The 24,581-nt window shown below is 42.4% G+C and overlaps 1 protein-coding gene across 5 annotated transcripts; it reads left to right on the plus strand.

Moving 5' to 3' along the window:
* Nucleotides 1-121: 121 nt before the first annotated feature.
* On the plus strand, nt 122-14,813 carry MRPL22 (mitochondrial ribosomal protein L22). 5 transcript variants are annotated; one of them, XR_006180922.1, is made up of 10 exons: nt 122-164; nt 244-289; nt 1,997-2,132; nt 4,025-4,090; nt 4,541-4,618; nt 5,401-5,470; nt 5,896-6,128; nt 10,421-11,148; nt 11,260-11,384; nt 14,542-14,813. XR_006180922.1 is itself a non-coding variant. In XM_042881547.1 (8 exons), the coding sequence occupies exons 1-7, from the start codon at nt 137-139 to the stop codon at nt 6,105-6,107; spliced, it is 636 nt and encodes a 211-aa protein (XP_042737481.1). In that variant the 5' UTR covers nt 122-136; the 3' UTR covers nt 6,108-6,128; nt 14,542-14,813. The 5 variants fall into 5 exon arrangements, 3 of the variants coding, with proteins under 3 accessions (XP_042737481.1, XP_042737480.1, XP_042737482.1); XR_006180923.1 differs by lacking the exon at nt 10,421-11,148; XM_042881547.1 differs by lacking the exons at nt 10,421-11,148; nt 11,260-11,384.
* The last annotated feature ends 9,768 nt before the right edge of the window (nt 14,814-24,581 follow it).

A 24,581-nucleotide genomic window follows, 5' to 3' on the forward strand; every position in this document is an offset into this window, starting at 1 on the left:
CGCGCCGCGCCGCCGCCACACGCTCACCTCGGGAGCTCCCGCCGAGCAAAGCGTCGCAAACTGTCGCAAAACCGCCCTCCCGCCCGCCGTGCTACGCATGCGCAGGGAGCGGCCGCCGTAAAGCGAAGCGGCGAAGATGGCGGCGCGCTGCGCGGGAGGTGCGGGTGAGCGTGAGGGGACGGGTGCGGTGCTCCGCGGGTATCGCTCGCTCCTTTCTGGGCTCACCTCGTTTCTTCGTTGCAGGTAGTGCCTGGGTGCGGGGGCTCCTCGGCTGGGTGCGGCCGGAGAGGTGAGTGCGGGGTTCCGCCGTCCTGCAGCAGGCCCGGTTGGGCTGTGTGTATTGGGCCGCTCCCCGTCCCTGTGCCCATCTTCCTGCGCGCTCTGTGGCACGGTGAGAGGCTCTCGTTTGGCCCCGTGTATCCATCACGCAGCTTTTTCTCTGGTTGCGTGGTTCAGAGCGCATCTCCTGCACCTGTCTGTGCTCTCCCCAGTCACTGCCCTCCTGTCTGGCCTCTCCTTTGTTCTGGAGGAGCAGCATAGGCATGCTGGGGAGTGCTGGTCAATGCCCACTGCATCCCCAAGTTCCAGAAGAAAAGCTGAAGGTGTGGTGCTCAAAGTGCAGAGCTTTGGTCTCTGCCGGAGCCTGTGGAGGTCAATCACAGAGGTGGTCACTGAAGAGAATGAAATGTTCTTGTGTTACTGCCCTTCAGCTCAGCTGAATTGCTTTCCCTGATCAGTTTTTCAATTCTGTGTGTCTCCCACCTTTTGCTTGTGAATGCTTCTTCCTGTAAAGTTGCACAGTATGTAACTTATTTAAACGAACCTCTTGGTTGTAAAGTACAAAAACTTCTCTTGCTTGTCACTTTCTTTTCCTTGCAATATGTTTGTGTCCTTTTTCCTCTCTTGGAACTATGGTAAATAGAGTTGTTCTCTGGATTGCCTTAAGATACAAAATGTAAGGTTCCTCAGTCTGTCAGGGCTCGTGTGTGTTGTGCTGATGCCTGGAGAGTAATGCTTAGTTCACTGTTAGGCTGTGAAACTGCAAAGTGATATTTGCGTGGTGGTCGAATATTGTCTGTATTGGTTGATATTATGTCGTGGTGGGAAACTGTTGTTTTGGTAAATAACTGGGGAAAAAAGGTGCCTAAAACATTTATTTATCATCCTGCCCCGTACTGATATTGTGAACACTTTCTAAGGTGTGCAATGCTTTCGTGAAGCTGTTCAGTGCGTTTTGTTTGCCAGACATTTTAAAATGTTTTGCATAACTTGGCAACCCACACAGAGCAGTTAGAGCCTCGTTAAAGCTCCAAGTGTTTCATTTTGAACTCGTCGATTTCTTGCCGTTGTGAGCAGCTGCCTCGTAGTGCTCTGCCTGGTCAGCAGGGGGCAACATGCAGCTCAGTCTTTGTGACTGAGTGAGCAAACTGGCTGGAAGCTGTGGAAAGTTTTATATTTGCTGTCATCTATCTTGCATTGGTTTCCTTGCACTTTGGAAGTGGAGATTATTTTCCCTTTCAAATTTCAGACATGATAAATGCTTACACGCTTTTGATGCTTTTTTTTTTTTTTCTTCGCTCTCAGTTCCTTAGAAAGCTACAAATTATTGCTGTTAGAATACTTGCTGTTAAAAGTTAGATGAGTATTAGTCTTGGGAAAATTACAAGACATGAATTCCTTATGCAAGTAATGAACCACATCCAAGAAAAGAGAGGTAATGGTGTCTGTGTGTGATGATCAGGGGACGTGTGGAATCTGATGCTATACGAATGTAACTTAAGCTACTTGGCATGCCTTAGGAAGCCTTAAGCTTTTTATTAAATTAAAAAGCCCTTCAGTGTAAACTGTAAAGGACTTTAACAGCGTTACTTTGAAAGTAGTCAAATATGTCAGTTCTCTTTATGAAGGCAAGCAAGTTCACAGCTGTTTCAGATAGTCTGGACAGTGGCAAAGAACTTTTATGTTCAACAGCAGTGACTGTGGTGTTGTCTTGCAGGTGGTTTGCAGCTGGTAGCGCTTTCCCGCTGTCATGCATCCACACAAGTGCATCCCTGCAGAAACTTGGGAAGTGGGAGAAAAAGAACAGGATTGTTTACCCTCCTCAGCTGCCCGGGGAACCTCGCAGACCAGCTGTAAGCACACACCTGCACCTTTCTTTACACATTTGTGTTTAGCAATTTCAAAGCAGATTGTCTCTGGAGGGCTCCACAAGGCACGAGTCTGGTTGCTTTTTGTTGATTGTTTAAGGTTTTATTCTGTTTCGCATATTGAAATTGTAGGAGTTCACATTGCTTTGATTCTTTTCCATTTCTAACTTAATTGGAACTTGAAGCTGCTGTGCAGCTGATCATCTACTCAGTGTATTGCAAACTGCAAAGATGCCATCCTCTGCTTGTAGAATTCTCTGAACAATGAAGAGATGAAAGTCACCAATAATGTTGTTCTACACTCGTGCTGTTCATCCAGCAGTAGGTATCTAGGAAAGAAGACAGCTGCTATCACTATAAATGTAACTTTCCCTTAGCAGTGGAACTAATGGTACCTGTTTAAATAGAGTGCATGCTTTTTTAATTTTTTGAGTTTTCTGCTTTATAGGATTCTTTTAGATGTGATATTCTGTTGCCTCTCGCTGTGGCCTCCCTCTTAACGGGGCTGTTCATAGGTTGTCTAATCTCATAATGGTTGCTTCATTTGTTTGACATGTGTGAGGGATTGTAGAGTTGTGTGGGGACAGACACGGGAGTCAGGTAAAGAATGTGATGGCAGAAGTCTTCTCTCCTTAAGAAAGCATTTTGTAAACACTGTGCAGTGGAATTGTTCTTCAGTCCGTTGCACAATAACTTGTGTTTACTAAACCACAAATAGAAGCAAAGAGGCTAAAACCAATGAAGGCCTGATAGCCATTCAAGACAACTTTGGCAGAAGTCAGTTTAAGTAACATGATTGTTTTTAAAACGTAGTCATAACAAATGCTGTCATCAAAAACTAATAGCAAGATCATGCATGCTTCTCCCTCCCTGTCCCCTCTTCTTGATCATTTCATAGCTGGGAATTGCAGATAAGTGTGAATAGAAGCAAGTCTTTTAATTTGAGTCGTTTGTGGAAACTTAATTGGTTGTCTTTGGTCACTGAAGGGAGTAATCAATGCTGATTTCTCTACACCTTAACCTGAGAGAATTTTAGGTGAATTTTTCAGTATTTCCTCATTCTTGAAAACTGATGTCTTGTATCTTCATTTTTTTTAAAGTGTACTTGGGAAGTGATGTCTTGCGTCCTCTGTTAGAGGTGCTGCTCAGCAAAATAAATTATTTGCATCTCATAAGAATCATTTTTTCCTGACGTGCTTTTGTGAGCCATTAGCATTTATCACCTCTATCAATGTTGTGGCCTAGAATTAGAAATACAGTGCTGACTAGTGCAATATATACATGAAAATAGAGTTACCAACCAGCTCACTTAAATCAGTTACTTTGCTGTCTGTAAAAGATTCGATGTCCTTCAAATATGTATCAGCGTTAAATTTTACTGGCTGCTTTTGCTCTCTTGGTGCAGTAATAATGTTAAATGGCCCTTTGGAGACACCTCGTCATGTCAGTCAAACTCAAAACCCTCCTCACTTCTGAAGAGCTGATTAAATTCATTGGTGTTGAGTTGCTATCCCAGCAAGATGGTGTGGCAGCACAGTAATACGTTGAAGATTGGGCGCGTGAGTCGTTAGCCTGCTTCAGAAGGTGGGGAGGAAAGAAAAGATGTGGGGAAAAAAAAATAGAATATGGTTTTCAGGATCTCTGTTTATAAACTAATTTAATTCTTATAAGATTGTATTGAGGTTTACTGTTATTATACAGTATTAAAGTTTACAGTTTAAAATGGCAGCAACATGCCTGACTTGGTGTGTTCAGAGTATGAGTAGCAGGGGAGAGCTGTTCTTCTATTCCTCAAAACAATGTGCACTGCAGGGCAGGTGTGTATGCTTCATTTTGTTCTCAAGTGAAATTACTTGTTCTCTCTCTTATGCACCCAGGAAATATATCATTGTCGGAGGGAAATAAAATACAGTAAAGATAAGATGTGGTATCTGGCAAAACTGGTAAGCAAAAGTGCTTATTTGTTCTGAATTTTAGAACAAAATTTAATTGTTGCATTTGCTTTAACAGTCTAGTTCAATCAGAGTGTAATCAGTATCTTTATGATAGAGTACTGAGGATGCAGTTGTGCAGCAGGCAGTTGTTTGTAGTTTGATTTAGCCACTTTATCTTAATCTTAGTATGCTCTCAAATGTGTACCCAGGGATCTTTGGAGCAGAGTAATTGCTGGTTTTTTGCTCTGAGAGAAGACAGTTAAAAAAAAGTTGAGTAATTTATCATTCAGCATTTAGCTGAGAAGAATTGTATGTATGATATTGCACTGAAGAAATGTGTGTTAAGGAAGCTTGGTCTTCTGATTTGTTCTTTGTAACAGCAAAATAATTTAAAGACTGTCTTCTGAATAGAAGAAATATTTGTAATTACACAAGTTAACTTTAACACTTAAATTGCAGGTTAAAGGAATGTCCATTGATCAAGCTCTTGCTCAGTTGGAATTTAATGATAAAAAGGGAGCAAAGGTGATCAAAGAGGTATGCAGCTGTATTCTCTAACAAACCCAGTTTCAAGAAAACTTCCCTAATATTTGATGATGTTGGTTTAAAACGTTTCTGTAAGCCTGTGAGAACCCATTCAGACCACGTTCTTGTAGCAGTCATGTAATGTTGTGACTTAAGGATATACAGGAGTAGCTTGTGCTGAATGTTCTAAACTTTTGATGATAACAAACAGCATGTGGGTACCTTCACTATAATAATCTTTGGATTTAAGATCATGGTAAGTAATGCCAAATCTGTTATAAATAGCTGCTCTGTAAATGTGCTTCATTTCTTCAAAGTCATAAATGATGAGGAGTGTCATCGGGGAAGGGTTTGAGCTCTGTTAAAGCACAGACATTTTTCATACACAGTGGTTGTTGGGAGCATCAAATTGGTTGCTTGGCCAAAGCATTGGTTTCTGGCATAATTATAATTGAGTAGTATTAAGTTTTAGCTCAAAAATACTGAATGGCATAACTTGATTTCTACCCATGTCTGTTTCTAATCTTATATAAACCAATTGAAGGTCCATTCACTGACAGCTGCTGGTGGGAGCCATCTAACCCAAAAATATAATAAGGTTGATGTGAAGCTTCCCAGTTTGTGTGCAGAGAATGTAATTATGTAAGATATAAGTCTGTTTTTAACAATTTTGATCTCTCTGAAATACTTTTCTGTAATTGACTTTGAACTCGCAAATTTCTTCATCTTATCCACAGATAGGAAATAATGTTGTTTCAATTCCTGCTCAGTACTTCTATCTCTTTTTGTTACAGGTTCTCTTAGAGGCTCAGGAAATGGCAGTAAGAAATCACAACGTGGAATTCAAATCAAACTTATATATAGGTAATGTATTTTTTTATTTTAGCACAGAAGAATGTCATACTACTGCATGAAAAGTTTATCCTTAGTAAGACTTTGTTGTCTCAAATTGGCAGAGATGGCTGAAATACAATTCCTAGTAAATATTTTCAGCAAAAACTCAAAGATATGCTTTGTACTTGCGTCACAACTGACGTTATCTTCATTTGTATACTTTCTAAATTCACCTTTTTGGTGCTTCTGAAGTGTTGGTTCAACTCCAGGATTTCCTCTGTAGCACTAATCTGCTGAATGTTACAGAGGATGGAGAAGGGAATCATTAATTGAATTAACTTTTCAGTTGCAGTCACGGAATAATCCACTGGTAAGACAGTGTTCCAGCTGCAGGTTTATAGCAGTTTATTCTGCGATTGACTGGTCTTCTCTCCTCCCCACCTCTCTTCCTCCAGCTGAGTCACTGGCAGGCAAAGGCCACTATACAAAACGGATCCGTTACCATGGGAAGGGGATGTTTGGCATCATGAAAATCGTCAAGTGCCACTATTTTGTGAAGTTGGTGGAAGGGCCTCCTCCTCCTCCAGAGCCACGAATGACTGCTTTTGACCAAGCAAAAGAATACGTGCAACAGCTGCGCAGTAGAACCCTTGTTCACACACTGTGATGGACTTTTGTGACTGCCTAGGTACTTCTTGTTTGACAAAGTAGTTATGTAAAATAAACCTAAAACATGTTCTTATTATGTTTTGTTACTGTTGGAGCTGAATGATGCAAGAATGATCATAGATCTCTTATTTGTCAAGCCTAAGATGTGCAAAAATGTTGGAAGGGCAGCAACAGATTCAACAGATGTTACTTTTTGAGTTACTTGGACTACAGCTCTCAACTTCTGTGCTATCGAATCCAGGGGAAACAATGCACTTAAAACTTGTTGGGAATTCTTTCATGCAGTTCATGCAACTCTGTTATGTACATTCAGGGTCTTTATTGTAGCAATGTACAATTGGCAGACAGGTTGCACGAGTTGGAGTAAATTTACCAGAACTGGACATCGGAAAGTAGCCACAACAATTCAACAGAAGTGACATCAGTCTTGGATTTCAGGCATCAATTAATGATTCCTTTATCTGGGCTGTAATGCCACCTTCTTACTGTCTCTGTTGTAGGCACTGTGGGGAGTGAAAAATTCCAAGTTCAGATTTTGGCAGTGTCAGTAGGTGGCAATGTTTAGTTTGTCAGGGAGGGACGTGGTAGGGAAAACTTGCAGCACACTGAAACCGTTCTGAATTCTGACCGTGGCATTAATAGTCTGATGTGTGTGTGGAGTTCATGCTGTTCTCTGTGGAAACTCAATATGAGTAGTGGAGAGTGAACTAATTATACTGTCTGGGAGCAAATCGCTTTTGTAATGTTGAGGGAAGTAAAATGCTGTATGGATTTAATGTGGAATGGCTTGTTGCATGCATGAACCAGACCTCCAGTTCTCTGGAGGGGAAAAAAACAAACAAACAAAAAAAACCCCAATATCCTTTTTTTTCATTACTGTAATTAAGAGAAAAAGTGGTGAAAACATCTTCACACTGTCATGTTTTCACCCAGGTGAAAATCAGATCATGGACATTGGCATAAAAAGAATTATAGTTGCTTGTTTATGAAAATATCTGATATTTAGACCTTTTCATTCTGAGAGCACTAGTGGAAGATTGATTGCTTACCTCATTTGGGTCTTTTTACCACACTGACTGAAAATTTCATCAGTGCTTGAGTGGTGGTAAAGGGACAGTTTGTAAGGAAACAAATTCTTAGCTGTCCTAATGGAAGTGGCCTACAGCTGTTTCTTTTGGCTCCTGAAGAAACAATTTACAGTACAGGAGTGTTAGGGGATTGTGAAGTTATGCAGATACTTACATGGCTCCTACTACTAATGGTGCTTATTTGCCCTCTGTTCTTGCATGGTGTGCTTGCAGACGCAGTACTTGTTCTCATGGAGGGTTGTCAGTGATCTGGGAGAAGATTAAAGAATTGGAAGATAATCCATACTTAACAGCACTCGTGATTTAAGCATGTAAAACCTGACTTCTAGATAACCTCTTTCAGGAGAAAGCTGTAGATTTCCCTTCAAATCCCTTTGGACTCCAGACAAGATTGTATAATTGCTTTCGTTTTCTCAGAAAACTGGAAGAGAAGTGAGAATGTGGCTGATGTCTTTTCCACCTTCATGATGCAGCTGCTGGCCCTGACACTTCCTAAAATGGCCTTCAGTCAAAAGGCAAGATGCAACCACAGAAGTGGTTGTTGCTCGTCATTTCTGTCATCTTTCTCAAAACAAAAAATAGCAAGACTTTTTTGGCCATGCTTTACAGGCCCCATCTTATCTGCTTTTTCCTTCTGAACGATGCATAACAGTGGATCCTTATGGTATTGGCCAAGGAAGATCCACATCCTTGGCTGTAACAGTACATTGGGAGGTCTGGTGAGATACAGAGCTTGAAGTGACTTGATTCTTCCCCTTTGCTTATAGGAGGGTAGAAGTGTCTGAAGTGATTTATGGAGCCTGCCTGGATCTTGATTTCAGTACAACCTAGTGATAAAGCTTTATACTGTCAAGTTCTAAATATAAAATTGTTTCTCATTTATTCTGCTGTGCTTTCTTACTAATTAGTAAATCTATGCTTGTGAGATGGATTCAGAAGGAAAGCACTGTTAATTGCAACAAGTCATTTGCAGAAGATGATTGTTTATTCCTGTGACCTCCAATAAAAGAACAGCCTTAAATGAGCTGTCATCAGACAGGATGGGAGAGGCACCTAGGCCTCTGCTTGATGCTAATTTTATTAATAGCATCTGGGGCACTGTAAACTCACCACTTGTGTACCTGTGTGCTGATGTTACAGAAACTGCAGCAGGAGCAAGTATGCGTGAAGGTGTAGTAAGGCTTCAGGGAAATCTGAGGAGAGCAGAACTGTGAGCTGTGCTCAGCAATGTGAGATTTAATTGATGAAAGCTTGAAAACCTGCTGTTGGGCTTGTTCATAAACATTTTGAAGTACTCGCTGAGAAAGTCAAAGTACTTTTGCCAATTTGATGTCTTGCTGGATGTGCTATGAATTTTTGTTTGTTTTTCCTTTTTAGAACTCTGTGGCAATTACTGAGGAGATTATTAATGAATCTTTCCTAAATCTACCTTTGAATGTAGTATTCATGAGCTTTCTGAAAAACACAGAAGATAAATCTAAGTGTGATTAAACAGTGGCCTGTTGTGGCTGGAATGGCACACGGCACAGATCTGCCCAGTGCTTCAGCTGTGCTGCAGTACCTGGAATAAACTTGACTGGACCAAGGTCATACAGCATAAAGCTTCTGATTAACTCTGCTTGCACAAATATGGGAGCTGGGTAAGAGTGCTGCCTCCTCAGCATCTAGATGCTTGGGAAGTCCTTTGTTCAAATGCCCAGTAGGTATTACTCTTTGCTTTCTGTCAGTCCCCATGAAAACCCACCGGTGGGATGCTGGAAGGTCATTTGCAAACAGTTCTTTTCTAAATAGGAGTAAGGTTACTCCTAATGTCTTCAATGAACCATGTGAACAAAGTGTGACATACTTCACTATGATCTATAGTTCTCTTGAAAATGCCCCTATTCCTAGCTTTTTAAAGAACAAGTCTTTATAGCTGAATGACAGCTACCCAGCTCCGCTTCAGCCATGTAATTTAAAATAATTACTAATTAAACAAAATACAAGACTGTAACAGTGCTAATAGTCACATGAGTTAGTGTTTGCTGGAGCCTTACCTGGGGAAAATAACTTGAGGGGAAAGTTGCAGGAACTGTTGTCAGGAACTGACTTTTGAGTACTTAGACTGGAGTAAGGAACAAGATATCTCTTGGGAGTAGACAGCAAATGCAGAGCTAATTTTATATTTGCTCTATCAACTCTCATTTCAAGGAAGTTATGTGCTGGTACAGAGGGCAGCCTGCCATTGAGCAGAACAAGCCAAGGAGAGAGTAACTTTACATCAGGCAAATTATGCATCCATCTCAGATTATTAACTGAGGAAATGAATCTGAAAGTATGTAATACGCTTGAAGAGCTGAGTGTTCTTGCACCTAAAGACAAAATGTGGGTCAGAGCATTCGCTTTACTATCTCGTGGTATTTCTGTGTATTGCTTAATTATACAACCATCGACTTTTGTACAGCAGAGTTAAGTTACCTAAATTCACTTCATTTTTTTTTCTTTTACCAAAAATAATGAATTGTCTTAAACAACATCTTCTTGTGATGTTTTTATTTTAAATTAATTTGGAGTGGGAACATTTTTGACACTGCATTGGGTCACTAATGTGACTAATAATCATTTGAAACCTGCAAAGGCTTCTCTGGGTGCCTGTACTGATACTGAGCTGCTCTCTGTGCAAACTTCTTGCAACGCTCAGCCTCAAATCATACTCTGATGTAATCCTTTGTTCCATGGTGTGGTGTTGTGGAGAAATGGCTGATTATCACATTGTAGATGTTGCTGTCAGATCACCCTGTGGAGCTTCTTTTTGGCAGGATGAACAAGCCCAGCTTCAGCCTTTCTTCTTAAATCCAGTTCTCCAGGCCTTGTGCTGTACGCTTTCTAGTTTTTTCCCCTCTCTGTTGCTCCGGGAAACCTGAAACCAAATTTGATGTTCCAGGTACACCTCTGCCATCACTGACTGGAGGGGGATATCTCCCTTCTGTCTGCTGGCCATGCTTCCTATAGAGCCAGATATGCAGGTTGTTGTATCTGTGAGAGAGTGTTGTTGGCTCGCATTCAGCCTGGTGCCCATACAACTCTTAGGTCCTTTTGAGATTGCTTGTCAAAATTGCAGCAGGTACCTTTGACACTTGTGTTCCAGCTCTCATTGCTTTTCTATATACACTAGTGCAGACTGCTTCACCGCCAGGAAATGATTCTGCTGTGTGGGTGATGATCTTTCTTTCTTTCTCAACAGGAGAGCTGCAGAACTGTGTTCTGGCTTCAGTTATTAATCAAACTCTTAGGCAAACTAAGAGTGGAATAAAAGCATTTATACACGTTGTTGTGGTTAAACTCCATCAATGTATGCAGCTCGGAGGCAATGAAATGTGTCTTCATCTCTCCTGTCAATTATCTTCAGAGGAAGACAAACATAGGACCTTACTGTATGCTGGCCATGTAAATTAAAGCTTTAATTAAAAGAAAACAGAGTGGACTATGAGGTGTGCTGCACTGAGCCATTAAAAGACTGCTGTGCAGGACTAGCTCTTCTAAATGTCCCCAGCACCTTGCCTTAGTTTTCCCCGGTTAAAATTCCCAATAGTGCATTAAGATGAACTCAGTAGTTAGTAAATTTTCCCTTGTGTGGTTTACAAGCTCAAGGTTATGGGCTAGAACAAGCAGTGTCATGCTATAAATCAGGTGTAATGGAACAGCTTGAGAGCATGCACAGAAGTCCTGTTTCCCCTTGTGCAGTGTGTCCTAAAATTCCAAAGGTAGAGTTGGCACAAACCCAGAAACCCCCCAAATGGCTGATTGTATTATTAATAACGAACCTCATCCTGCTACCCTCTCTCGTCCGAACTGAAGAGTACTGGAAAGCACTTGCAGGGCTGCACATCAGAAAAGAAGCTTTCAGGAAAAGGAGGAGGCAGCTGAACTCCACTGTAGTGCAGCATGGATGATGGGACCTCCTTCCAGCAAGTAAATGTTTTTTGTCAATGTGCTTTGTCATAACTTACATGGCTTTAGTTTTCAGCTCTTCCTTATGGTTCCTGTTATTAAAACATATCTTTTATATTTTTTTTCTTTCAGGCCTGCAGTGTGTCTCTAGTTCAGCGCATCTAAGTGATCATCTGTCTTTAAATAAGAACCTGCCTGCACAGCTGGGAAAGCAGCCTTGAGTTAGGCAGCAGGACCGGGCTCAGGGCTTGACTCGGGTCAGTGTTGTGTCTGAAGGCCTTCTGGATGGGTTCTTATTCTGTTGGCTCAGAGCATGAGCAGTAGCAACCTGTGACCCTCTGTGCCATGGCAGAGGCATACTGAACCTATAGCACAGTTATTGCAAGAAAAAGACAAACTGCAAATACTGAACCTTGAGCTGGAAAGGTTTGGTCACCAGAGATGATCTCAACGTGCTTAGATAACAGCAGCAGCAAAACTCTTTTGTAATGGTAGACCTGTACCTATGCTCTATGTTCTCTCTGCCCTGTCCACTGGGGAAGCATCCCAAGATCTTGGTTTGCAGTAACCTTTTTAAAATAATACTTGCTAAGCTTTTATCCTGCCCGTGGCCATTGGTTGTAGATGGTGTAGAACTGTGGATGAAGGCAGGTGGCCCTTTTTGACTGAGAGACTGCGTGTGAAACAACTGGAACTGGAGTGTGGTGCACTTATGTCTCTTACATACGAAACTATATAGAAACTTCTATTGGAGATCATAGCAGTACCATGTAAACTATTGGCTAAATAGATACAAACATCTGCATTTGTCCCTAGTGTGCCACGTTTCAAAGCAGAGAATCTCATTCGTTCTCATCAAGCAGTTGATTTTTCAACGATGCTCTTAATTTTTATTTTCCTTTTATTACCTGTCTCTTTTGCTATGCTCACTACTTTTGTGGGGATAGGTGCTTGGAAAGCAGCTACTATTCATTCTTCCACCTGTTCTCATTCTGGCACTGTCTGTTGTTTTAATGGTTTTCAGAGTCTGTGCATTTCTTTTCCTTGTATTTTGAGAGATTTGTATTTTTATTGGGTATTTATTTTAGCTATCACATGGTAGATTTATTAATTTGATAATCTGTCGGTAATGCAGGCAGTCGTTTCCGGTCCTGATCTAGCATGCAGGGATTTCACTCATTTAACAGTTTGGCTTTTGGATCAGATAGCCATTGGAGGTAAATCCTGCAGTGTGCTGAGTGCTCTGAAACCACTGGAACTGGGAGCATTGGTATCTTGCAGGGAGCCTGCAGTATCCTTAAGGACTGTGCTCTTAGCAGCTCTCTTTACACTTGGAGCACATGAATAAGTTACTGTGCAGTGCACGTCTTTCCTTGCTAGACCATATCCTTTAATATGATTTCTCTCTGATAAGTGAGACTTCTTGATGAAATTTTTGCAATGACTGCTTATGCTTGTTTAACCCTTTTTGGGTTTCTTGCTAGTTCTTCTCTGTGCTCGTCTCCTTTCACATGAAACAAAAGCATTCTTCCTTTTTCAAGGACTGCTGCACTGAACTTGGTTGGAAAATGGGGTGTGCAAAATAAATGCTTTCATAAAGTGACACTTCTTAAAAGTAGGTTAGAGATGTTACGTTTGGGGCCAAAATTCTAGGTTTCAGATGGCTGATAATACATTTTCCCAATGTGTTGCCTGGCATAGCAGGGGAATAGGGGTGCTGATCCAAGGGTGCATCATACACCTACAAGGTGAACTGCAGCAGCAGCCCCAGCAGTATGTAGTTCTTTAGCACAGCTGTGGCTTTGGCAGGCCAGCACTCATGGCATCGACACTTTGTGGCAACTGTGCAAAGCAGGCAACTGATTATCTTACTAATAATTGCTTCTCAGTGCTCTCCTCCTTCATCTGCCCTAGAGAGGAAAACTTCCCCCCTGTATCCTATCCTGTTGGATAATGGCATAAATGGAATCGTGGGGGTAACACCACAGTACGGGCTGTGTGTACCTACATTTCTTCTCTAAGTTCCCTCCTTCTCTAGACTTTAATTGTAGACCCAGTCTGTGATCTTCAAATATACTCCTTCCCCATCAGTTTTAAAAGGAAGAAGGCTAATTGAAGGCTATCCTTTAACTCACCACTGTTGTCAGCTGTGGAATCCAATACAGCGCTTTCATCTACTGACAGTGATGTAGTGGTTATTAAATGCAATAGAAATCATTCAGACCCCTTTTCATTAGAACTTCACTCATATCTGGTTTTCTGTGTTCTTGGGAAGGAGCTGGGTGGAAATACAGAACTAGAGAATTGCAACCCTGTATTGTTTTTTGGGGGAGAGGGCATTCAAGAACAGAATAGGCATTTGCATTTGAAGTGAAGGATCGATGTGTTGTCTTATTCCTGAGACACTGGGGAGCTGCTCCTCCCCATCTTGGCACAGGGCTAAGGAGCAATGATTCTAATGGATTAAACTATGTAGAAGTGTCATCTTCTGGGTCCCCATCATGGAATAAAGCACCAAACATTTGAGAGATAACCATTGCTTCTGATTTAAGATGTGCCAGAAAAAGTGTGGAAAAAATGTCAGAGCCCTTCTAGTAGCCAGCTTGTTTGAATGCAAACATAAAATATTAATTTAAATCAGCTAAAAGGCATTCAAAACTTGATGTTCTCTCTTTGCCCCAGAAGTAGTCTGCTGATAAGAAACAAATTAAAAATGCAGAGGTTTCGAATAGTAAAAAAGCTGTGTATTTCAAATGAAGTTGGTGTTTTTATGTGTAACATTTTGGACTAAAAAAAAAAAAATATTAAGTGCACATAAAAATGATTACTGTAAATGGTGAAGACATCAAAGTTTGGCATCAAAGTTAAATGAAAGCGCTTGGAAGTCTGTTTGTTTGATCTGTACATTAAAAAGCTTAAAAAGAAGCCAGTGCTCTTTTTTTTTTTTTAAGCTGGAACTGGGTAGCCAGTTCAGATTCTGCTGCATCCTAGGGATTCCCAAACTAGGTTAGATCCAAGCTCATTATTTTTGTTGGTGATTTCTTTTTCTTTTTTTCCTTCTGCATTTTCCTGGTGCAGTTTTATGCTGGTGTGCCAGGGAAAGTGAGTTGGAAGAAGCAATGTGCCGCAGGCAGGAGCGGATACACTGTGATACTGAAATAAGTCTATTTCCTCTTCTAGACCTTAAAGAAGGTCTACCAAAATCAAAGGAAATTGAGTTCTTAGTAACAAACACTTTCAAGAAGGTTAACTGTAGTAATCTTGATGCTGTTTTACCACCAAAGATACGCTCCTGTCTTGGCAAGAAGGTATGAATTGGGAGGATGAGTCAGAGGCATGTTAATTTATGTCAGCTAAGGATGTGCTAAAGAACTGCGACCTATTAATGCTCAATTAATTTCTGTTCTCTTTTAGGGAAGAAAATAACATCAAAAGCTTGGAAAGTGGAATCTAGGAAGAAATGGTGACTGTGCTTCTTTAGGGCCTTTCACCACAGACCTCTCCATGCAATACCAGTGATTAACACTTAGAGGAAAACTGCGTGGCACAGAGGAATTACTCTGGACTCTAGGAGTCTTTTGGTACAGTGCAAATGTGTGGCCTTCATCTACAGAGAGCCAAACTTCAGCTTATTTAGTTTGGGACCTGGAAGTTGTAAGCAACAAGAAATAAAACTTGGAATAAGACACCTTGGCCTCTGAGACTTCTGTTTAGTGGCCCAAAGCTTTTGGGATCAACAGACTTTGAAGGCTTAAGGGTGTGTGATAGTTAGTAGATGTGTTTGTTGTGGATGCCACTTAACAATGTCTGGGTTTATTTTAGTTTTGCACAGTCTACTGTGTAAAATCCATTGTTTCTGCTTGGCAAGGAATTGGGTCTTAAAGCATCCCAACAGAGGGCTGAAGAAATAGGCAAGTGCAATAAAACTGTTTTCCTATGAATCCAAGAGAGCTCTTGATATAATCTAATTTCAGTCCCTCCTGTTACTTTCCGTGAATTCTAGGATGAGCTGGTTGCTGTGTGTAGCTTTTTTTACATACAGATTTTGGTTTGAACCCAATTAAAAGCAGAATCTTTGCTAAAACAAAGGCGAGGGGAGCAGCAGGGAAGGCTTTGATGCACATGAACCAAAGAACAAAACCAGGAAGGTTGAATGTTTGTTGTTCATACATATTCTTAGAGACAATTATTGTTATTTCATTCCTAAAAACTGCCCATTCTAAGAGGAAATGATTGTATTCTAATAAGTACTTGTTTATTAAAGTTGTGGGAACTGAAGTTGAATATGAATTATTAAAATGTCTTTGAGGTGCAGAGTTGTTTTTCTTTTGGCAGGTATCTGTGGAAAAACAGAAACAACATGCAGCAAAGGAGGAGAAGCAAAGGGTGAGGAAAGAACTGGCCCTGGATCAAAGCCCCAATCCTGCTGGCTGTGGGACCTGTGTAACACGTAGGGTGGCCCTTGACGTGGTGTCTGAGGAAGGATTTGGACTGCCCAGAGAACCAGGCTGACTGTTCTTTATCAACCGGTGGAGGCTGTGACATAACTTTCCCTTGAGAAGGAAAGGGACGTTTGGGAGGGATAGATGATGCCAGGGGGGAAAAAGCAATGGCAAGTACATGGTCTACTCTGTGAGTTGAAAGTACTGAAGGGATCTCTGCAGGGAAGGAAGAGCTGAGCAAGGGAGGTCTGGAGAACATGATAGATTCAGTGTTGCTAAAGGTTAATGGTGTGTCCCTTAAAATGTTATGTAAAATGCGAGGATGTTCAGGTGATGGCTTTCTGGCAGAAAGTGCAAGTGAAGATGTTTCCTCCATTTGCTGTAAGCTTTTGAGTTTACTGTGTCACTGTGGGAAATTCGCTGTAAAGAAACACAAAAGGAAAGAGGGTGTGAAGTTCTGTTGCAAACTGCTTTTGTTTGTTCAGCATGGTTTACTACAGAAGGGAAGCTTATCCCACCTGCATTGTTTGCAGATATCTGCCAGACTCTCTGGTGCTGTCAGAACCTGCTGACCAAGTTTGACAGTTGATGACAAGTCTGAAAGATAGTGAAATTTCTAGAGAGTCAGTGATGAGGAGAGCAGAGAACCTATAAGCCCCTGAAAAAGTTGTGGTGATGTCCAGAGAAGAGTCTTATGGACCTATCCAGGAAAACTTTCAGCTGGAATTCGACTTTTGCTACAGCATGATCTCCATCAGTCACTCCACACAAACCAAAAGGAAATCGCGCTACATTTTTTCTTCTTGTGCTGATGTAGGTGATTTCTGGACAACGATCAGACCTAGACACCCTGAATGGGTAATCCAGCTGATTTCAGGGGGACATGCTGTGCTATGAAGAAGTTCACCTCATTTGAACAGCACCCATGCAACTGCATTCCTTATTTCCCTCTGATTCCTGGGAGTTTGTACAGTTTTATCCAAGAGAACTGTAAGTCAAACAACATTTCTTTAAACACAACCAGCTGCTAGGTATAGCCACATATATATTTTTCATTGCTGGATATCTGTGTAAGGTGGTGTATGCATCTGTGCCATTTTAACTGAGTTCCCTGCTGCGCAGTCTTGCTTTTGTTCATCTCCCCATAGAGAAATGTGTTTTGCCCGAGTGATGTCTGCACATTACTGTTTTCTTCATTGCACTCATATTCTTAACATTTATAATTTAAACATCTTCAAAAAGAATTGACAGTTGCCTTCTCCAAAGTAAAGGACAAAATGACTTGTGTTAATTATTCTTTCTCACTTACTCGCTTACCAGGGCATATATTATTCCGAGGCTTTTAGTGCCTTGAGCCAAAAAGGGTCATTACAGCAAGCAGCATAATGACCTGACCAAAGAATGTAAGAGGGAGAGAGTGAGTCCTTCTCTGTTGAACTCTCTGAAGTCATTAATGGATGCCTGGGGAATTCTATGGAGCAACAGCTCAGAAAATAAACAGAATTGTTCAGTGTTGGATATCACTCTCGTGACATCTATGCTATTACAAAGATTTACAGCTGGAATAATTCAATCTAGGTTTTCCTCTTTCCCCCATTGACTCACATTTTGGAAGGCAGTCAGACCCTGAGAGTTGAGTTTTGCATAATTGAAGCACCAGAACATATTAAATGGAACGACTAATGGGGATGAAGTTTTCCCCTTCCTTCCAGTCTGGGTTATCAATTATGAATTAGCGGCAATCTGAGATCAAAGGGGTTCCATTTTTGCAGCTGAATTTGAAGATTTTGGAACTGAACAGATGAAATGAAGTTAATGACACGTTCCAGAAATGCAGAAGCAGGAGTTAACTGACAAGGGTGGAGTGAAGTGTTTGCTTTAATGCATTTCTGAATGTGGACATGTTCTCTTATGTAAAATGGGACACTGATCAAGTTCCTCGTGTAACAGGGTGCTGTTAGGACCTTGTGCCCTGTGAGGGGCATAACAGATGCTAATCTGATCTGTGATGTTCATCCTACTGCTGTATGTGACCTAGATATTGAGATGAACTGTGGAAGTGCATTAGGGTTACCATTGTATTACTTGCACAGCTTTTTTGCCTTAACATGAGTTCATTGCTGCAGACAAAATGCATCTCTCCAGCAAGAACAATTTGACACATGCTTAACATTAAAGATGCAGAGGGTTTTAACTTGCAAACTGCTGTGGCTTCATGGAGGGAAATTCAAAAGAACAGTCCAAGGCAGGACGTAGCCACGTGCTCCCTGTATGGGAATGCTGAGTCACGGCCTGATCCACTGATTGAGCAGCTGGGAAAGGAGCTGATCAGCCCTGGGAGCACAGGTGAAGGCAATTTAGTGCCACCAGAAGGGGTGGAGCCTGGCTGCACCTCTCTTAGACCTCCTTGAAGGGCTGACTGCCAGTGGGGAAAGATCTCTTTCTGGAGATCCCTCCTTGGTGAAGCTTTTCTTTGTGAACCTGGAATCTTCTGATACAGGTGAGCAATCTTCTTCCCTTCCTTTGTAGCACCTTTCTGTTGCACTGGTCCTTCTGTCATCACACCTTTGTTGTAACACCTTTCCCACTGTATTGAGTTGTCCAATTGCTGCACTTCCCTAGGCAGCAAGCAATAAAGCACTTGATGATTTAGGGTAGTAGATCGTGCCACAAAGATCTCAGAAGCCTGAGGGAACAAATAACAACCTTAGACCTGCTGTGCTTTCTGCAAGTGCACGAATACTCACCAAAGCAGACACGTGCTGGTTGTTTGAAGGCTTCTTTCATTGAAATACTGTTATATAATGGGTAGCCATGTTGAACCCACCCAGGTGCTTGTGATTACGGGCTGAGGAGTTGGGTTAGCTCAGTACAGTGGGGGCTGTGGGGGGGAAGGGGTGAAGCACAGGTGGTGCTTGTGATCATATGGGGAGAATGCAGGTGTGCGCTGGGGCTCACAGGGAGAAGAGAGAAGGCATGGGGGCTCTTTTGCAGTTAGAGAGAAGGCATTTCTTCACCCCAAGGCTCGAAGGCATCGGGAGTTCTGGCTGCAGAGATGACAGTGAGTGACTGGTGTGATAACACCCTGAGGAGAGTATTTAGGGGGCAGAGACAGGCTGAATGAGAAGGGTGGGCTAGGACCAGCCTTGGAGGACTGCAAGAGGCCATGGGGGGGGTGCTGGATTCGTTGTCTGCCATCTACCTGGCCTCTCTGATCTGGCACTGTGGCTCACTAGCTGCTTCTGCTGGAGAAACACAGCAGAAAAATTCTTTTTTTCTTGTATGTCTAATAAATTTTTTTCTTTTGGCCTCAAAGTCATCATTTTTAATAGGATTTTAGATAAATTTCATGGTGTGTATTACTTATTTTGCTTGTGTAATGGTTTGTAAGTAGGATTTTAGATTAATTTAATTCTAATTGTTTCTTATTTTGTTTGGATAATGCCTTGTAGTAAGACTTTTGAAATTAATGTGAACCTATTACTAAATTATAATGTAGTAATTATGAAAATAATGAATTTATTATCACAATTGTGAGAATAAGTAAGAGGGAGATTCTAATGACCTGAGTCTCCCTTGCCTTTGCTGATATATCAAAAGAAAACGTGGCCTGGAGTATTACATCTTATATTCAAACACTTTAACATTTGGGGTAAGTTTTCAGAAGCTCACACTCACCTGGAATGTCAGGAATATTTCTATTATGGAACAAAACCACTGTTGTAATCAGGCTGAGTGCAGGGGCCAGACTAACACAACCAGCCTCAGCTTTTATTCAGGAATTGTTGTTGGTTTTCTTTTGTCTTGGTGACTTCAAACACTTTCTCGAAGCTTCATAATGAAGTATGCTTTCTTAAATGTTGCTTTCATTTGATCAGGTTCTGATTTTTTGGGGATGTGGGAACTCATGTCCCATTGTTCTGGGTTGTACAAAGCTTTACTTATTTTTTTTTCAAGCTGTTCTTGTAATGATAAACACCTGGGGTTGAGGCTGTCTACCTCTACAAAACAGCAAGGAATCTTCTTTAAGATACTGTTTCAAAGTGGTTTGTTTGTTTTTGCTTGAGTTGGTCTGGATTTGTTCATAAATTGTTGCTGGTGTTTCTCCAAGAGGTTCTCTAATTCCTAATGGTAGGAATTATTTGAGTGACCCTGAAAATGTTTGAGAGATGCGTGAGAAGGTGTCATAGCATCATAGCATGGTTGTGTTGCAGGGACCTAAGAGTCCATCCAGTCCCAACCCCTGCCATGGGCAGGAACACCTCCCACCAGCTCAGGCTGCACAGGACCCATCCATGGCCTGGGCACTCCCAGGGATGGGGCATCCACAGCTCTGGGCAGCAGTGCCAGCATCTCACCACCCTCTGAGTAAAGAACTTCCTCTTGACATTGCACCTAAATCTCCCCTCTTCCAGTTTAAAGCTGTTCCCCTTTGTCCTGTTACAGCACTCTTTGATGGAGGCCCTCCCCAGTTTTCTTGTAGGTTTACTTTATGTACTGGAAGGATAGGAGCCTAAGTTGACCTTGATATGATCTGTCAGGAAGTAAATACCTAGTATAGGGAAAGTACATGGATGAAAGACTGTGCTCTCGTTTAAAATGCTGGGATAAACTTGTCCTGAAGACCACCTTCAAACCATAGCATGAGGTTCCTTTCTCTAAAGGTTTTTCTTGTGGATGCAGAGCTATTCCTGAAGGTTTCAATATTTTGCCTGGAAAGGGATGCTAACTGGTTCTCTGAACATGACAATAATATCTCTTGTGTTGATGTGCTTTTTGTTATCTGATGGTTTGCCTGCTCCAGAAGTGGGTAGCTCTGACCTCTTGGCTCGTGTGGAAGCAGTTCAGCTCTTTTTGACTTTAACCAGCCTGAGGAGTTGTGCATCCTGCGGGCACGGATGTTGGGAGTAGCTCAGGAAGGTGCTTGCAAAGCACTGAGCTGGGCTGTCATGTTTGCTGGGTGGGGGAGCTGAAGCCCATTCTGTCTCTCTGCCACCTTGAAGGCTCTGTGCCCCCTGGGCTCTCCCCTCATGTTGTCAGACCATGTGGTAATGCTGTTTCCTGGAGCATGCCAGCAATGTGAGCAGGTCCCATCCTCTGTGCTTGCTGTTTGTTTTATTTGGTGTGTTGTTAACCTTTACTTGCTGCACTTATTTACTTTGGGTTTTAAAGTGTGGTAAGGTCACAACAAATTTAGTGGGAGGCATTTTAAGCACTTACGGTAATAAATCATAGCGTACATCACCCTTATGCATTTTATCCAGAACCAAAGAAATCCAATTTGGTCCATAATATGAAGGCCAAATAAAGCTAGGTATCACAGCGAGAAAGCTTTGACGTATTGCTCTGAAAGAACCCATACACTTCTCCTCTATAAATTAGTGGATATTTTGCGAAGCTGACAAGTAGCTGATATTCTTGGAGCTGGTCCTATTTTGTGACTTTTTTTCCCCTCTTCTCCTTCCTTTCCAGCCTTCTGAAAATCCAAAGGGGAGGGGTGGGGGAAAGCAGACTCTTTTCAAATGTGGATTTTAAAGCACTGGAGATGTGGGCAGATCTTACAAGTACAATGAACTTGCTGGTAGTGCATAAAGCCCTGAAACCTTGGGGACCCGTCTCTGCAGGAGTAAGTTCTTATCTCTGCCTTTATACACCAAATGCTTTTTCTTAGACAAGACAATCTTGCAGGTGTAGGATCAAACCAGCCCACATGTCACCTGAAGAGCTGCAAAATCCCAGTGACCAGAATGAATGGCTCCGAGCTCCACTCAGGACCTGTAGATAAAGCACAAGGGAATGTGTCATGGGCCACTAAACTGCGCTGGGCAGGAAATGGGCTCGATAACCTGGCATATATATCCTGCTTTAATTCTGGTTGGTTTATGGCCCCTGCAGTATCCCAGGAGCCTTGTCGGCTGCCTGACCTTACCCCTGCCTTTAGTCCAGCAAAATTGAGAGGGTGTTTGAGAGGGGAGCAAAGGGGAGGCAGAATGCATTACTGCAAGCAGTGCTGTTGGACTCTTGAGCTCTTTAAGTGACCCAAAAGAAGACAGATTTTGCTGATGAGTAAAGCCTGGCAATCAGCTGGGTTCTGCCAGGTAGGGCCGCACTGTGCTGTGTTGGATGCTCCCTGAAAGAGGCTTCTCCAGGGAGAGAGTGAGAAGCAGCAAGAGCTCATCGGAATCACGATACAGCTTTTTTTAAGGTAAATAAAAATGTTTCCCTGGAAGAATAGAGGGACTGCATGAATTTGTGTGGGATGTGGGCAAGGCAGACTTTGCTTTCACCGTTGTGGGGTGTTGTGGGTTCACATAACCGTGGCTTATTCTGCCATTTTAACTTTGGCTCTTCAACTTTCTGATGTGTGTAGCTCCTAGAAACATGTGTTTGCTTTGTAAAGGCTTGGGCTTCCTTTCTTCATCTGTGTAGCTGGATTGGGAGCATGTCAGTGTCAGCCTGAGGGGAAACCCAAACTTTTCTTTTATCATGACTTATCCCAGGACTTAAATATAAGTAGTGCAGCTTTAGATTACTGGGACTGAGGCTGCCCAAGAGATGCACAACTGATGCACAGGCCCTGTACAGGCAGAGGGAGGACCTGATGGCAGAACCTATGACAGCAGTCAGTCCCTGCTGTGACCCCTGGGAAACAAGTGGTGGAGGTGTGAACAGACTGGATGTGCAATGGCTGCAGGTGGGAAATCCAAAGCTACAGAGTCCCTGGGAAAAGGAGCACTTGTCTCTAAGCAGTGCCTCCACCTGAAGCCTTGCGGCCACCCTTGTGTGTAACTGACAGAAGGTGGCAGCTCCAGAGCACACTGCATGCAGAACAGTCTCAGTCACTCTTCACTGCCCAACTATTCTGATCATCCTCTTTGGTTTTCTTGCTAACTGCATCCATAACTCTTGCTCTAGTAAAAACCTGCTAATTAATGCACAGCCATGTTGTAAAGTGGAGCTGCAGTTCCAACATGCCTAATCCTAAAAGAGGCATTTTGTTCAAAAATGTCCTTTTCCCTGGGAAATGTGCTTTGATTTGCGAAACAGAAAATGTATTCATTTAACTGAGCTATTCATGTGGCAGGTCACTATTTCACTCTTTTTGTGTAGTAAAAATTTATTTTTTTAATAGGTTTACTGCTTTTTGGTTATTCACCTCTAAAGGACTGACTTGAGTGCTGCAGCTCTGATCTGGAGTGTAGAAAATTAATTCTTTTTATGGTAGTCTATTCCTTTCACAAGTCCTCATTTTAAGTGCAGCTCAACTGTATTGCAAATAACAGTATGTGGTCCTGGAGGGAGTAGCAAGACTCTAATTTAATCGTGTACTGGAGACCTTATAATGTCAGCACAGCAGAGTGCAGCTCTTCTCTTTGAGCCTTCTGTGCCTCAGTGGGAGTTGAGGGGATGGCAGTGAGGTACCAGGAATAAGGGAACCAGTGTTCTCCCAAGTGGTGGCCCACTGTTGGCTCTCCCCTTGATAAAAGGCCTTCCCTTCAAGGTGACTTTAATAATTGGAGCCATTATTATCTCTTACATCATGGGGAAAGTGAAAAGTTATTGGCTACTTTGTGGCCCTGGTTACACGAGAAACAGGCAGCCACCATCTGTGAAATTAAGTACATTCCCTCAAAAAATTAATTTAATTAGCCCTGATTCCATAAGTAATACAACGAGAGCTCCCTGGTGCCTCCCAGGAGAAGCCCGTTCTAAGTCAAGTGTACCAGGAGACCGCATTTGGAAGTGAGTCAATTATTAGTTTAATTCAGCCATTAATTTAATTTTAGAGAAGCAGAAATGCCAACCAGTGGGCAGGTGGCCGTGGTGTGCAGCATGCAGCCTGCGTGGGCTCTGGCTCCAGTGGCACGAGGACACGCAGACTGTATCAGCTATGGCTGAACTACCTAAGCTGAAAGTCACCCCTTGCTCTGTTCTCCCCATGCTTTTCCAGTTTTGTTTGGTTTTATTCTGCCCTCAGCACAAGAGCGTCCAAGGGCCACAACATCTTCCTGTGCTACAGCTGTGCTGTAGCCTGAGCTCAGAGTGCATGGAGAGATTGGGGCCAGGCATTGGCCAGGGCTCCTAGACTGCAGCTTGCTAATCAGCCGCGAAAGAGAAGCAGTCGTGACGCTTGAATTAGAGTCTGATAGTAGATAGTTTGACTACAGCCCTAAGCACTGCCATGAAATGCATTAAGTGACCTGTCACATGTGGTTTGCTGTTTTGCTCATCCTCTGCCCTGCAGAGATCTGTGCGCACAGTGACTTCCTTGCAGCGATGGGAATTCTTAAAACAACCACACACCCATCTCTGCTGGAGCAGGCAAACAGATGTAGAGATGGATGCTTTGTACACCACGGATACTTCATTGGCACTAGTTGGTTAGGCACATCTCTGCAGTACAGCAATAGCCTGGCATGTGAAAAATGCAGCTAGTTGTTTGATACCAATATGAATATTTTAACCCATGAAGAGGAGGCCTTACTCCATAAAATTGTCAAATGCTTGTGCTGAGATGTTCTCCCCCGTGTTTGGTGTCCCTGGGTTTACTAGTGATTTTCAGAGAAAGCCTGCACTGTTCTGCTTAGAGACCTTTTTGGTAGGTACAGAAACTTTGAAGTGGGTTACCTCTCTGGGCCAGTGCCTCTGTGCAGGCTTGAAGTGAAATAAAACAGGAGCACACGGAGGTGAATGTTCATGTTCAGTGCTATGTGTGGGGAGTTCAGCCATCCTTGATCGCTGCTAATGCTAATGACAGTCATGAGTGTGCATCCTCATACATCAGGTTGAAAAATCAGCCCCTTGATGCCACTGGAGAGTCTCTTAAGGCTCCCTCTTCCCTTCCTGCCATCAGCCAGAGCAGCTGCCTCTCCTCCAGAGCCCACCATGTGATCTGCTCTGCCACTCTCACGTAGCAGGTCTCATTATCCAGGGTATTCCATTAGGATTTACCTTAGTAAGGATCTAAATAACTCTGCCAAGACACAGTAATATAAAACTAGAGCAATTCAA

This window comes from Lagopus leucura, unplaced genomic scaffold (genome assembly GCF_019238085.1).
Source record: "Lagopus leucura isolate 7727_CA_CO unplaced genomic scaffold, USGS_WTPT01 Super-Scaffold_100030, whole genome shotgun sequence".
NCBI classification, from domain to species: Eukaryota; Metazoa; Chordata; class Aves; order Galliformes; family Phasianidae; genus Lagopus; species Lagopus leucura.